The sequence below is a fragment of the Procambarus clarkii genome, chromosome 87 (assembly GCF_040958095.1).
Source record: "Procambarus clarkii isolate CNS0578487 chromosome 87, FALCON_Pclarkii_2.0, whole genome shotgun sequence".
NCBI lineage: Eukaryota > Metazoa > Arthropoda > Malacostraca > Decapoda > Cambaridae > Procambarus > Procambarus clarkii.
In genome coordinates, this window is record NC_091236.1 from 9,352,122 (window position 1) to 9,365,909 (window position 13,788).

At 44.9% G+C, this 13,788-nt stretch overlaps 1 protein-coding gene across 1 annotated transcript; it reads left to right on the forward strand.

Annotated features, from left to right (window-relative positions):
* Window positions 1-434: 434 nt before the first annotated feature.
* LOC123746974 (mucin-2) lies at window positions 435-13,149 on the forward strand. Its single transcript, XM_069317242.1, has 3 exons — window positions 435-610; window positions 5,086-10,641; window positions 13,024-13,149. The coding sequence occupies exons 1-3, from the start codon at window positions 440-442 to the stop codon at window positions 13,147-13,149; spliced, it is 5,853 nt and encodes a 1,950-aa protein (XP_069173343.1). The 5' UTR covers window positions 435-439.
* Window positions 13,150-13,788: the final 639 nt, after the last annotated feature.

Sequence of the window (13,788 nt, forward strand, 5' to 3'; positions counted from 1 at the left end):
TACAAGCGTAGTATTTTAAGAACAATTCACCAGTCACAAGAACGGTGCTCGATTTATGGCAGCATAATCTAGCTTTCATATAATTAGGCTATTAGCTATGCAAACACCAGTTAAGCAAGGAGCAGTACCCTAAGTGTTTTCACTGGCCAAGACCAAATTATATATTTGTGAATCGAGACTGAAAATTAGTAATAAATACATATTAGGAGAGTGAAGCCTACAACAAATGTGTTGTTTCAAGGACGAACACCGGATATAAACTGTAACTGGACTAAGACTTATTACAGTCGCTGAAGACACGAATAGCTGCTCATTATGTGCTTCTTAATGAGCAATAAACAAGCGAATTCTTAGACTGTGAACGATGACCTGCACTGGAGGACTTGGCTTGTGACCTGTGCACTATATATATACAAAATTACAAACTGCCGATAGAATCATGGCCGGTGGCCCTACACTCACCATCCTGGCGACGACAGGAATTTTGCTCCTGATAGTGTGTTTGTCGGAGGCCAACTCGACCTCCTTGCTGGAGGAGGACATAAAAAAGGATGACCTCAGCGAGTACGACTACAGCGAGGAGGACGCAGGCATCCATGGGACGGAGAAGGTATGGTGTGTGGTCGCCCTCTGGGGTCGTCGGTGTCCACAGACCCACCACAGCCCTTGTCTGTCTTAGCCAAGAGCTGTGTACCTTTAGTGATTCTTAGTCTCTCCTATATATTTCTTGCTTTTATTATGCCTAACCCATTATCTAACCTAATTTATGCTAATCAAATTATATATTATCTTGGGTAATCTAGCAAAAACTGAAACGGTCTACATCAAACTAAACGAGTCTTCAAATTCAAATTTACCGTTTTCCAGTTTCTACCTTTCTACATGTTCTGTGGTGGACGGTATCATGGAGAGAGAGAGCTTAGAAAGTCAGGCGTCTCACTATCGTCACTACTACACTAAAGACGATGGTGTATACCGTCGTCACTACCGCACTAATGACGATAGCGTATACCGTCGTCATTAGTGCATGTGTACACCACTGTCACTACTGCACTAATGACGGTGGTGTATACCATCGTATACCACGTCCCCGTGGTGACTGTACACCACTGTCACTACTGCATGTCCCCGTGGTGACTGTACACTACTGCATGTCCCCGTGATGACTGTACACCACTGTCACTACTACATGTCCCCGTGGTGACTGTACACCACTGTCACTACTGCATGTCCCCGTGGTGACTGTACACTACTGCATGTCCCCGTGATGACTGTACACCACTGTCACTACTACATGTCCCCGTGGTGACTGTACACCACTGTCACTACTACATGTCCCCGTGGTGACTGTACACCACTGTCACTACTACATGTCCCCGTGGTGACTGTACACCACTATCACTACTACATGTTCCCGTGGTGACTGTACACCACTGTCACTACTGCATGTCCCCGTGGTGACTGTACACCACTGTCACTACTACATGTCCCCGTGGTGACTGTACACCACTGTCACTACTGCATGTCCCCGTGGTGACTGTACACCACTGTCACTACTGCATGTCCCCGTGGTGACTGTACACCACTGTCACTACTACATGTCCCCGTGGTGACTGTACACCACTGTCACTACTGCATGTCCCTGTGGTGACTGTACACCACTGTCACTACTGCATGTCCCCGTGGTGACTGTACACCACTGTCACTACTGCATGTCCCGTGGTGACTGTACACCACTGTCACTACTACATGTCCCCGTGGTGACTGTACACCACTGTCACTACTGCATGTCCCCGTGGTGACTGTACACCACTGTCACTACTACATGTCCCCGTGGTGACTGTACACCACTGTCACTACTGCATGTCCCCGTGGTGACTGTACACCACTGTCACTACTAAATGTCCCCGTGGTGACTGTACACCACTGTCACTACTACATGTCCCCGTGGTGACTGTACACCACTGTCACTACTGCATGTCCCCGTGGTGACTGTACACCACTGTCACTACAGCATGTCCCCGTGGTGACTGTACACCACTGTCACTACTACATGTCCCCGTGGTGACTGTACACCACTGTCACTACTACATGTCCCCGTGGTGACTGTACACCACTGTCACTACTGCATGTCCCCGTGGTGACTGTACACCACTGTCACTACTGCATGTCCCCGTGGTGACTGTACACCACTGTCACTACTACATGTCCCCGTGGTGACTGTACACCACTGTCACTACTACATGTCCCCGTGGTGACTGTACACCACTGTCACTACTGCATGTCCCTGTGGTGACTGTACACCACTGTCACTACTGCATGTCCCCGTGGTGACTGTACACCACTGTCACTACTGCATGTCCCGTGGTGACTGTACACCACTGTCACTACTACATGTCCCCGTGGTGACTGTACACCACTGTCACTACTACATGTCCCCGTGGTGACTGTACACCACTGTCACTACTGCATGTCCCCGTGGTGACTGTACACCACTGTCACTACTACATGTCCCCGTGGTGACTGTACACCACTGTCACTACTGCATGTCCCCGTGGTGACTGTACACCACTGTCACTACTAAATGTCCCCGTGGTGACTGTACACCACTGTCACTACTACATGTCCCCGTGGTGACTGTACACCACTGTCACTACTGCATGTCCCCGTGGTGACTGTACACCACTGTCACTACTGCATGTCCCCGTGGTGACTGTACACCACTGTCACTACTCTATGTCTCCATCGTGTATAACTTTATCACTACTGCATGTGTCCCCATTGTGTTTACCATTCTCACAACTGCACATGTCCTCACGCTGTATACCATTATCAGTACTGCACGTATCTCCATGGTGTATATCTTTGTCACTAATGCACGTATCCCTATGGTGAATACCAGTCACTATTGTATGTCCCCCCCATGGTGCATACCATCAACACTACTGCACATGTCCCCATGGTGTAAACTATTGTCACCACTGTACAATATCTCCACACACAGGGGCCTGATGGCTGAGTAGACAGTACTTCGGATTCGTAGTCCTGAGGTTCTGCTGGGTTTGATCCCTAGTGGAGGAGGAAACAAATGGGCAGGGTTTCTTTCACCTAGATGCCCCTGTTACCTAGCAGTAAATAGGTACCTGGGAGTTAGACAGCTGCTATGGGCTGCTTCCTGGGGGTGTGTAACAAAAAGAAGGCCTGGTCGAAGACCGGGCCGCAGGGACACTAAGCCCTGAAATCATCTCATCTCGGATACGGTGTACAGTATAGCATTATTACTATTGCACATGTCGATACACCATCGTCACTACTGCATGTGTCTCCATGATGTACACCACCGTTACTACTGCATGTGTCCCCCATGATTTATACATTACAGTATTATTTTTGCCTGTACCACCCACAATTATAGGGACCAGCTGTATAAATAAATTGCAATCATGTGTCAGGGGCAAAATACATTTATTGTCATAAATGCAGAGGTATGTAAACTTCAATAAGCACTTAAGTAATTTGTTTAGTGTATGGAAGTATACTTTACATAATTTGAACACAGCTCAATAACAGTATTCTCACTCTGAACACAGTATATATTCAGAGATGTGAGTTAGGCAGGATTTAGATTATGCTTCTGAATGCCATCTTTTATTTTTTTCTAATTCTGAGATTATTTCCAGCTGTATATCTGATATACTCCAGATATCTTGTTGGTTACTGTTTTTGGATACCTATAGAAACATTATACACATCAATTATTCTCAAGGCATATTTTCTTGTACAAAAAGATTAGAGATTTTACTTGTAGATGATACCTCACCTATTATGGCTTTATTAAATCTACCAGAATTACATTTGACTAATGCTTGCAGTATATACAAAAAATTAAATGAAGAATGAGCTCTGTGAGGCAAAAGAGGTTGAGGTCAGTGATGGTGAAGGAAGGACTAACTCATCATAAAAAAAAGAAGACTAGAATCTGCACCTATCAAACACTACATCATCGAACAGAATGAAGCAAAATTAAATAATGCTTCCCCCCTCATGCTAAAGTAATAAGTCTTATATAAAGGTAAAATATAACACAATCCTTCATGTCTTGCCTACACCTCATTAACCTCACTGATCTGTTTTTTTCCCTTTTATAAGCATTAGTACTGTTTATATCTATTAAATTTGATAAACGCCCAAACAAGGAAAGCATCACGTACATATAAAGTGTACTCTCATTTTGGTGTTTCTCTAATGCATTGTCGTCAGCACTTTGTGATCTCTACAACTAATTGGAATTTCCTCCAATTGTAATACTTCTGGTAAAGACTGAATGGCCAGTGATTTTAAATGTCTGAAAAAATAAACTCATGCTGTTAACCAGAAGGGTGATTCCATAGTTATAAAATTATAACATTAGACTGTGAATTATTTCTTCAGGTGTAGGTGTGGACATAAAGCCAGGTAGCAAGTTGCAACGAGTGCGAGGATGGATACCCATGATAACTCTTGATTATTTGCTCCATACAAAGTTTAGCTTACTAATACCAACACTTCGCAAGTTCCTAGTTCAAAACGATACAGATTGAGACTAAATAATTAGCCTTCTGCCCATTGTTATGATTACTAAATTCACTTGGTAGGACATTGGTTCTGATTTTTAGGTTTCTGTTGTTATCTAATATTTAAAGAATATTTCACTGGAATCTATATCTAGAAAAGAGAGCTAAGAGGGAAGGAAAAATTTATTTGAGGACCATCATCACTAATGGCCTCAATGGAGACTGGAAGTCAGAAAGCTGTTAGAGATCCTCCATTATTTTTAATGATTCTTATACCTGAATTTTGAACTAGAGTACTATCTTGGCATTGCAATTTTGGTGGATTGGCAATTCCATGTGTTCAATACCCTATAGATGAAAAAGCATCTCCTGTTTTCTGTCCTGCATTTGGCTTCTTGAACATGAAGCTGCTACCCTTTGTATGTACAGTATTTATATTTGTTCCATAAATCAAAACTCTTTACCTTCAAATCGATGTTTAACTAAGTCTTTGAAATACTGTACCATATTCATGTATTCACGAACATTGCAGACACGTAGTGGGCTGTGCGTTCCTGATTGCAGCAGAGATGGTGCCATCAGGCTGGACCGAACCTCTTGCAAGCACTACTTCGTGTGCAGCCTCCAGCACCAGCACCTGGTCCTCCTCCGCTGTACTTGTCCACCCCACGCCCCAGTCTTCAACAGGTACCGCCAGAAGTGCTCCAAGAAAGCTCGATGTCGGATCTCCTGTTCATCCCATGACCTTTTGTTTGCCACTTGGGACCCTGTCATTTATGAGGGTCTCCAGTGCCAGTCTGCTCCCCTTCATCACCATATACCTGCAACCACAACTGTCACCATACTTGGAACCATACCTACTGCATACCTACCTGCAACAACAACTGCCACTACACCTGCAACCATACCTACTACATACCTACCTGCAACAACAACTGCCACTACACCTGCACCCATACCTACTACATACCTACCTGCAACAACAACTGCCACTACACCTGCAACCATACCTACTGCACATGTAACAACTGCCACTACACCTGCACCCATACCTACTACATACCTACCTGCAACAACAACTGCCACTACACCTGCAACCATACCTACTGCACATGTAACAACTGCCACTACACCTGCACCCATACCTACTGCATACCTACCTGCAACCATACCTACTGCACATGTAACAAATGCCACTACAACTGCAACCATACCTACTGCACATGTAACAACTGCCACTACACCTGCAACCATACCTACTGCACATGTAACAACTGCCACTACACCTGCAACCATTCCTACTGCACATGTAACAACTGCCACTATACCTGCAACAACACCTGCCACTACACCTGCAACCACACAAGTCACCACACCTGCTACTGCATCTATAACCACACCTGCCAACACACAAGTCATCACACCTGCTACTGCATTTATAACCACACCTGCCACTACACTTGTAACCATACCTACTGCACCTGTAACAACTGCAACCACACCCGCAACCACACATGTCAACCCACCTGCTACTGCATCTATAATCACACCTGCTACTACACCTGCAACTATACCCATCACATCTGCAATAACACCTACAACTACACCCGTCACTACACCAAGCACTATACCTGTCTCACATGCCACACCTATTACAATTGCCACGCTTGCCAACCCAACCACCGCCACAACTACCACATCAGATCCCACCAGCATCACCTCAACTACCATCTTTGACACATCCATCATTACTAATACTGCCACCAGTTCCATTGCTGCAGCCAGTACCACCACTCCCAATTCTGACACCACCCCTAGCTCAACCACCACCACAATCACTGCTACCACCTCTATTAGTAGTATTAACACTAATGTCACAGTTTCAATTAATGCTCTCTCAAGCACAACAACAACATTTGCTGTTGTTCCCCCATTTCTGGATACAGCAACAACCACCATTACCACATTGTCCCCAGCTGCCATAACTACTCACTCACCAGTCACTGCTACTATTAGTGTACCATTTTCTGTTATCCTGCCTGCCACAGTCACTACCTCTCCTGAAGCTGTAGCATCACCAACTGTCACTTTGCCCCTAAATGCCATATTTGATTTGATTCCACCATTTCCTGCAACTTTCACTAATATTGACAAAACTTGGTTTACCTTACCGTCTACCATTACCACACTATCCATAGCCACCACCATAGAATTTGCATCTACCATCACACCAACCACCATACCCGAAACAGTGTCTACCACATCCACCATCGCCACTAAGCCACCATTAACATCTACGGCCAGCACTATACCAGAAACTGTGCTTACCATCAGCATATTATCACCAGCCTCCGCAACTCCTGTGTCAGTGTCAGGTTCCTTGGACTGCAACGCCATACAGTGCATGTCCATCAACTCTCGGGTACAGGACAAATACAACTGCAGCAGGTACTACAAGTGTGTCCTGCAGGAGGGTCGCCTTGTGCCCCGTCCCTACATCTGCCCAAATGTTCTGCCCGTTTTCAGCCACTTCCTTCAGCTCTGCCTCACAGGAATCAAGTGTCGTGCCCCGTGTCCCACAACCACAGCTGAGGCAGCAGATGTTGTAGAAGTTTTGGCCGGAGATGTTGGCAATGTTACAATACCTCAGGAAACATCTGTCTCTCCACTGTTGACAAATTTCAACATAAATTTTACTATGACATCTGAGCTGTTTGCAGACACAACAGCATCACCTGAAATGGCTACTGGCTTGATACTAATGCCAACAGATACTGTTGATGAGGTCATAACATCATCCAAAAATGTCACAAATATAACAGAATTATTTGAAACATCTACATTATTTCCAATATCATCGGAAAAACCTGTAACCATCCCAGTACCAACTGATACACCTACGGTAACTCCCTCATCAACTAATGCATCAAATGTACCAATAACTGACTTATCTGCTGTAGGTCCAACATCATCTGATACAACTTCATTTGTCTCAACATTACCAACCACATCTGAAATCATCTTAACAGCCAGTACAAGTGAAACATCATCTGGATTATTTATTATACCTGTTATAACAGCAGCAACATTAACAGATGATGTAATACTGTTTGAGACAAGCACAAGTGCTACATCTGCTGACACAGTTTCAGCAATATATGAGACAACGACTGGAGTTCCAATATCAACCAATATGACAGAGGCAGGATTTGATGCACCAACCAACACAACACAGTCTCGACCTCATGTATCAGAAGAGGCAACAGCATTCCCCGGAATGCCGGAAGTGGTCCAAGTCACTGCAACACCTGGATGGGAAGGAACATGTGAATTATCATGTCCAGCACCAGACATGAAGGTAGGAGATCCTCGTGATTGCCATTACTTCTTTATATGTAGATTCACTGACAACTTGACGCTGAAACCCATCAGGGTTAAGTGCCCACTCAAACGACCTATGTTCAAAGCTGGCACAGGTGAATGTGTAGAGAGGTTCCCTTGTTTGGCGAAGTGCCCTGCTTCTACCAATCTCATCTTCTTGCCACCTCCACAACCCACCTCCTCTTCCCCACTCGTCACATTCTCTAACTCGACACCGGCCACATACACCTCCCTCTCCCCATATCCTACCAACTTTGACATAATTACTAATACAATAGACACTCCTTCATCTAATGGGACATTTACAATAGGTGCCACTACTTCACCCTCAACCATCACAACAAATCTTCCTGCTGACTGCAATCCTACATGTCTAGTTGCTGACTCCTGGTTGGCAGACCCAACAGATTGTCATTTCTTTTATGTCTGCCACTTTATCAATGATGTCATAGCCAGACCTCGCCGAATTAGATGTCCAACTAATCGACCAATTTTCAACCAGGAGCTTGGAAGATGCACTGCTGAAGGTCGTTGTATCACCTCTTGTAAAAATTTAACGAGCACAAGCGAGATGAACATGTCTCTAGCAGAACTTGATGCACCTAACTGTCATCCCACTTGTGTCCTCCCTAATTCTCGCATGTCAGACCCTACAGACTGCTACTACTATTACATCTGTGTCATCCTTGACAGCCTATCCCCGAGGGCTGTCCGCACCAAGTGCCCACAGTCAAAGCCATTTTTTGACAGTAGGAGAAAAGTTTGTGTGGCAGAAGCCGAGTGCATTATAACTTGCAGCCAATTGAATTCAACAACCACCTTTACAACAGCACCTTCACTTGCAGATGATGTCTGTAACCCTGTGTGTCTTAAGCCAGAGACTGTAGTGGCTGACCCACGTGACTGTAACCATTATTATATCTGTTCAGCCACTGATGGCATAATAATCAGTCCCACCAGGATGCGGTGCCCATCACATCTCCCTGTCTTTGACCACAGCACGAGTAGCTGCAACAGGAATGCCAAATGTGTGGTGACTTGCCAGTCAAACACCACCGCCACCACCACAACCCCAGCCTCTACCACATTATCTTTATCTAACATCTTAAGCAACAACACAATGGTCACCAGCACTCCTGTCAATGATGTCAGCAGCACTGTGGGTCAGGGGCACAGGCCAAAGCAGTGTCGGCCCAACTGCACTTCACACAACACAATTCATCATGATCCACTTGACTGTCATTACTACTATGTGTGTATGATAGGAAGGGGCAAATCGTATCTCACCAGGATCCAGTGTCCACCCAGAAGACCCATCTTCCATCTGCCCACCTACAGCTGCCAGAGAGCTGTGCCTTGCATCACCACTTGTAAAGATATAGTTGTTCCACCATCATATGCTACAGTCACCAGCTCCACTGTGGAAGTAACCAGCTCCACCACATGGAACATCAGCTCCTCCATAGGACCTACCAGCCTCACCTCAGAGGCCATCAGCTCCTCCACTGGAGCTGGCATCTCTACCACATGGAATGCCAGCTCCTCTACATGGAATGTCAGCTCCTCTACAGGACATACCAGCCCCACCACTGGAGTCACCAGCCCCACCACATGGAATGTCAGCTCCTCTACAGGACATACCAGCCCCACCACATGGAATGTCAGCTCCTCTACAGGACACACCAGCCCCACCACAGGAGTCACCAGCCCCACCACATGGAATGTCAGCTCCTCTACAGGACATACCAGCCCCACCACTGGAGTCACCAGCCCCACCACATGGAATGTCAGCTCCCCTACAGGACATACCAGCCCCACCACATGGAATGTCAGCTCCTCTACAGGACATACCAGCCCCATCACATGGAATGTCAGCTCCTCTACAGGACATACTAGCCCCATCACTGAAGTCACCAGCCCCATCACATGGAATGTCAGCTCCTCTACAGGACATACTAGCCCCATCACTGAAGTCACCAGCCCCATCACATGGAATGTCAGCTCCTCTACAGGACATACTAGCCCCATCACTGAAGTCACCAGCCCCACCACATGGAACATCAGCTCCTCCACTGGAGATGCCAGTCCCACCACAGAAGTCACCAGCTCTACCACATGGGATGTCAGTTCCTCCACTGGAGACACCACCTCCACTGCAGAAGATACCAGCTCCACCTCAAATATCAACTCCATCATATCCACCACAGAAGTGAGCTCTAGCACCATCACAGGAGATGCTAATTTCATCACAACCAATACAGGAGATATCATCTCTACCTCACCTACCACAGTAGATATTAGCTTCACTACAACAGCCACAGAAAACATCACCACCAACGGGGAAGGGGAAAACAACACTGGTGGTGTTGTGAGGTGTGATCCTGTGTGTCCCAAGGCAGGTGTCCTGGTGGCAGACCTCAGCAATTGCCACAGATATTTCGTGTGTGTCTACGTTGACAGTTTGGCTCCCCGCCCCATACGTGCCACTTGCCCAACACTCACACCTGTCTTTGATGTCACCAAGCGACGGTGTGTGGCCGATGCCCCGTGCTACCAGCCTTGTGCTCCACATTTGCTGCCTTCAACTCAAGTATCACCTGCTGCCACTGGGTCCACCACATCTGACCTACTTTTACCAGTCAACTCACCTATCTCAGGTGGTTCACTTGGTCCAGGTGGCTCTCCTGAGTCAGGTGCCTCAGGGGAGGTTGGTTGGTGTCCCCACAGTGGGTACTTTGCTAGAAGTGAGGGATGTAGCAGCAGCACCTTCACTCACTGCTACCAAGAGAGTGAAGGTGGTGTGAGTGTGGAGGAGCGGTGTCCCACTGGACTGGTGTTCAATACGGTGTCCACCTATCCTTACTGCGTCCCACCCTCCCAATGCCCGTATGATCCAGCCACAAGCACCACCACAGTCAATGCCACAACATGTCTCCATCCTGGTAGCTTTCCCAAGTGTCGCCATTGCTGCCCACACTTCATTCATTGTGAGCCGTCATCTTCCGGCCGCGGCTACCAGCCCGTAACAAGAAAGTGCCCTGGAGGGTTGGTATTTAACACAGACCCAAGGTACCCTGTGTGTGTACTGCCTCAAGATTGCCCCTCAGGGCAGCCACACACGAGCAAGTGCGAGAAAGAGGGCAACTACCCAGCATGCCCTGGCTGCTGCAGAAACTACTATCACTGCACCAGAGATGGACGCCTCCAGCCCAGGAATTGCTCCTTCTCTCTTGTCTTCAATCCTAACCCAGAATATCCCTTCTGTGTCCTCTCGTGGAACTGCCCCTACCGTCCCGATGGTTCAAGACGAACCTACTCACCCCACCTATTCCAGTCCCCTCCTTGACAATTCCATGCTCTAGCTACACCCCCTCACCATCTCATCCTCCTGTTCCAGTTCTTTTCTTGACCATCCCACTTACTAATGTTCATTCTAGACAGTCTCACTAGTTCCACTTACTTCATTCCTCTGTGATCAACCCATAAGCCACCCTCCCACACTCTGCCTACCTGCTCCAGTTAACTCCTCCACCCCTACCCACCTGCTACAATCTCCTCCATCTTACTCCAAAATACATGTTATTTTATACCTAACTATAAATAATTTGAGTTATGTTCATAATGTAATGTTTTGTTGCTTTCATTGCCTTATCAGTTAATTAAGAGATGATGATGTGGTATTACCTTCATGTAGATTATTATTAAATGACAAAATGTCTTTGAGTTTCATTATTATCTTTTCTTAATTAATATTTGTGAGCCAAGACCCACTAATGTGTGTGAACCACAACTGCTTGGCAAACACTTGCCATGAACTCAAACTAATGAGTATTAAACATTCATCACATCACTGAAAATTGTAAGACTGAACAAAATAAACAATTTAAAAGACTAAACACATGCCACTAAGCATTCACAAGACTAAACTCACATACCACAGAACATTTACCACAAGACTGAATAAACCAATCATGTGAACACATCAGAATTGAACAAAGAGCATTCAGTAGGACTATGCCTTAATAATAATCAAGAGGCATAATTATCCAGTGCTGACTGTCAGTGTCATTATAAATATATGTCAATCAGTGCCAGGATTAATGTGTTACTGACCATCACTGCCAGGATTGATGTCTGACAATCAGTGCAAGGATTGATGTTTACCTCTAATAATATATAGCAACTCACTAACTTACCACTTTCTATAATTATTAGTCTAGAAGTAGCTCCTGCAATACGATTCAGCTGGACATTATTGAAACTCTAACAGTTGCGTTGAAGATGCTGGCAAGGGGGAACTAAACCCCTCAACATGCAGCTGTTAACATTATTGCCACCTCAGCTGTATGCAAAAACAAAATTAAACAAAATAATTTTCTTATATAATATAAAATACATGTGCATACAAAAATAAGGAAAAGGTGAAAAATTAAATATTTACATATTTTCTGGCTTTGTGAGGCGAAAACAGTAATTGTGTGGCGGGGTCAATGCATCTGTAGACACCTGATGTGTCAACATGTTGACACAATGGTACAGAGAAGACTCAGATGTTCAACATCGATGGTATTATGTTTCCTGCCTCACTTATTAGTTTAAACAATGTATTTTGTGCTGAATAACTCAATTTATGTATACATAATTCATTAAAACAGTGAGTACAATACTGTACTGAATATAGGCTTATAATGTAATATGTATGTAAACTTGTTCCTGGTACAGCTCAAAGAAGTGTTTTCCTACCCACTACTTTGCTGTGATTCTGTCTGGGTATGTCATCCACAACTGAATTCATACACTGGCAGTAAAGACCAAATCACCATTTGATGATAAACTCAGGTCCCAAGTACATCATAACCTTATCTTCCTCATCTTAAGGTCATCTTGAGATGATTTCGGGGCTTAGCGTCCTCGCGGCCCGGTCCTTGACCAGGCCTCCTTTTTGTTACACACCCCCAGGAAGCAGCCCGTAGCAGCTCTTTAACTCCTAGGTACCTATTTACTGCTAGGTAACAGGTTGTATAGTAAAAATTACAAAACAATAGCAGAATTTTTTCATGGGTCTCGGCTAACTCCATTACATCCACAGATAGGTAAGCCTATAGAAGCATTATTGCAGACAATGGGTCACAATGACATGGCTGAAGATATTGTGACCAAACTACACATCAGAGGATGGAGAAACGTTATCATTTCTCCATCTTTTGATGTGTAGTTTGGTTTTTATAGAAGCATTATAACCATATTTACATCACTGGCATAAAAACTGGACAATAATACAGTAATGAAAATCTGCAAATGATGGTGGCTCAAGCAACCAACAAATGATGATTTCCACATGCTGGAAATCATCTAGTATGTGGAAATGCTGTAAGTTGCACATTCTAATTACCTAAGTGGAGTTACAGGATGAGAGCTACGCTCATGGTGTCATATCTTCTCAGCAAAACAGGACTCTTGCCGTCTTGATATACAGTACTCTGAGAGAATACTGAGTTTTGCATGTCCAGCTTATTTCATAGTGTGTTCACTTTTTATAACATTAGTAGTAATGAGGTGTTACCAAGTGCCCAACACCTTTGTTATTACATGAACAGAAATAACCTTCATGAAAATTACTGAACTAGTGGAAATATTATTTCTGAATATTAAAGCTCTTGGTAAATAATACAGCCTTTTGACCTGAGCATGTATACACACACTACCAGTTCCTAGAATATTTCACTCTCTTCATACTACTGTGATACTGACTCTCAGACTCCAACATTAATGCAAGAGTAAATTGTGTAGTTAGTTTAGTTAATTTACTATGCACCCTATACCCATCTTGTTGACGGACGTATGAGGCCAAGCA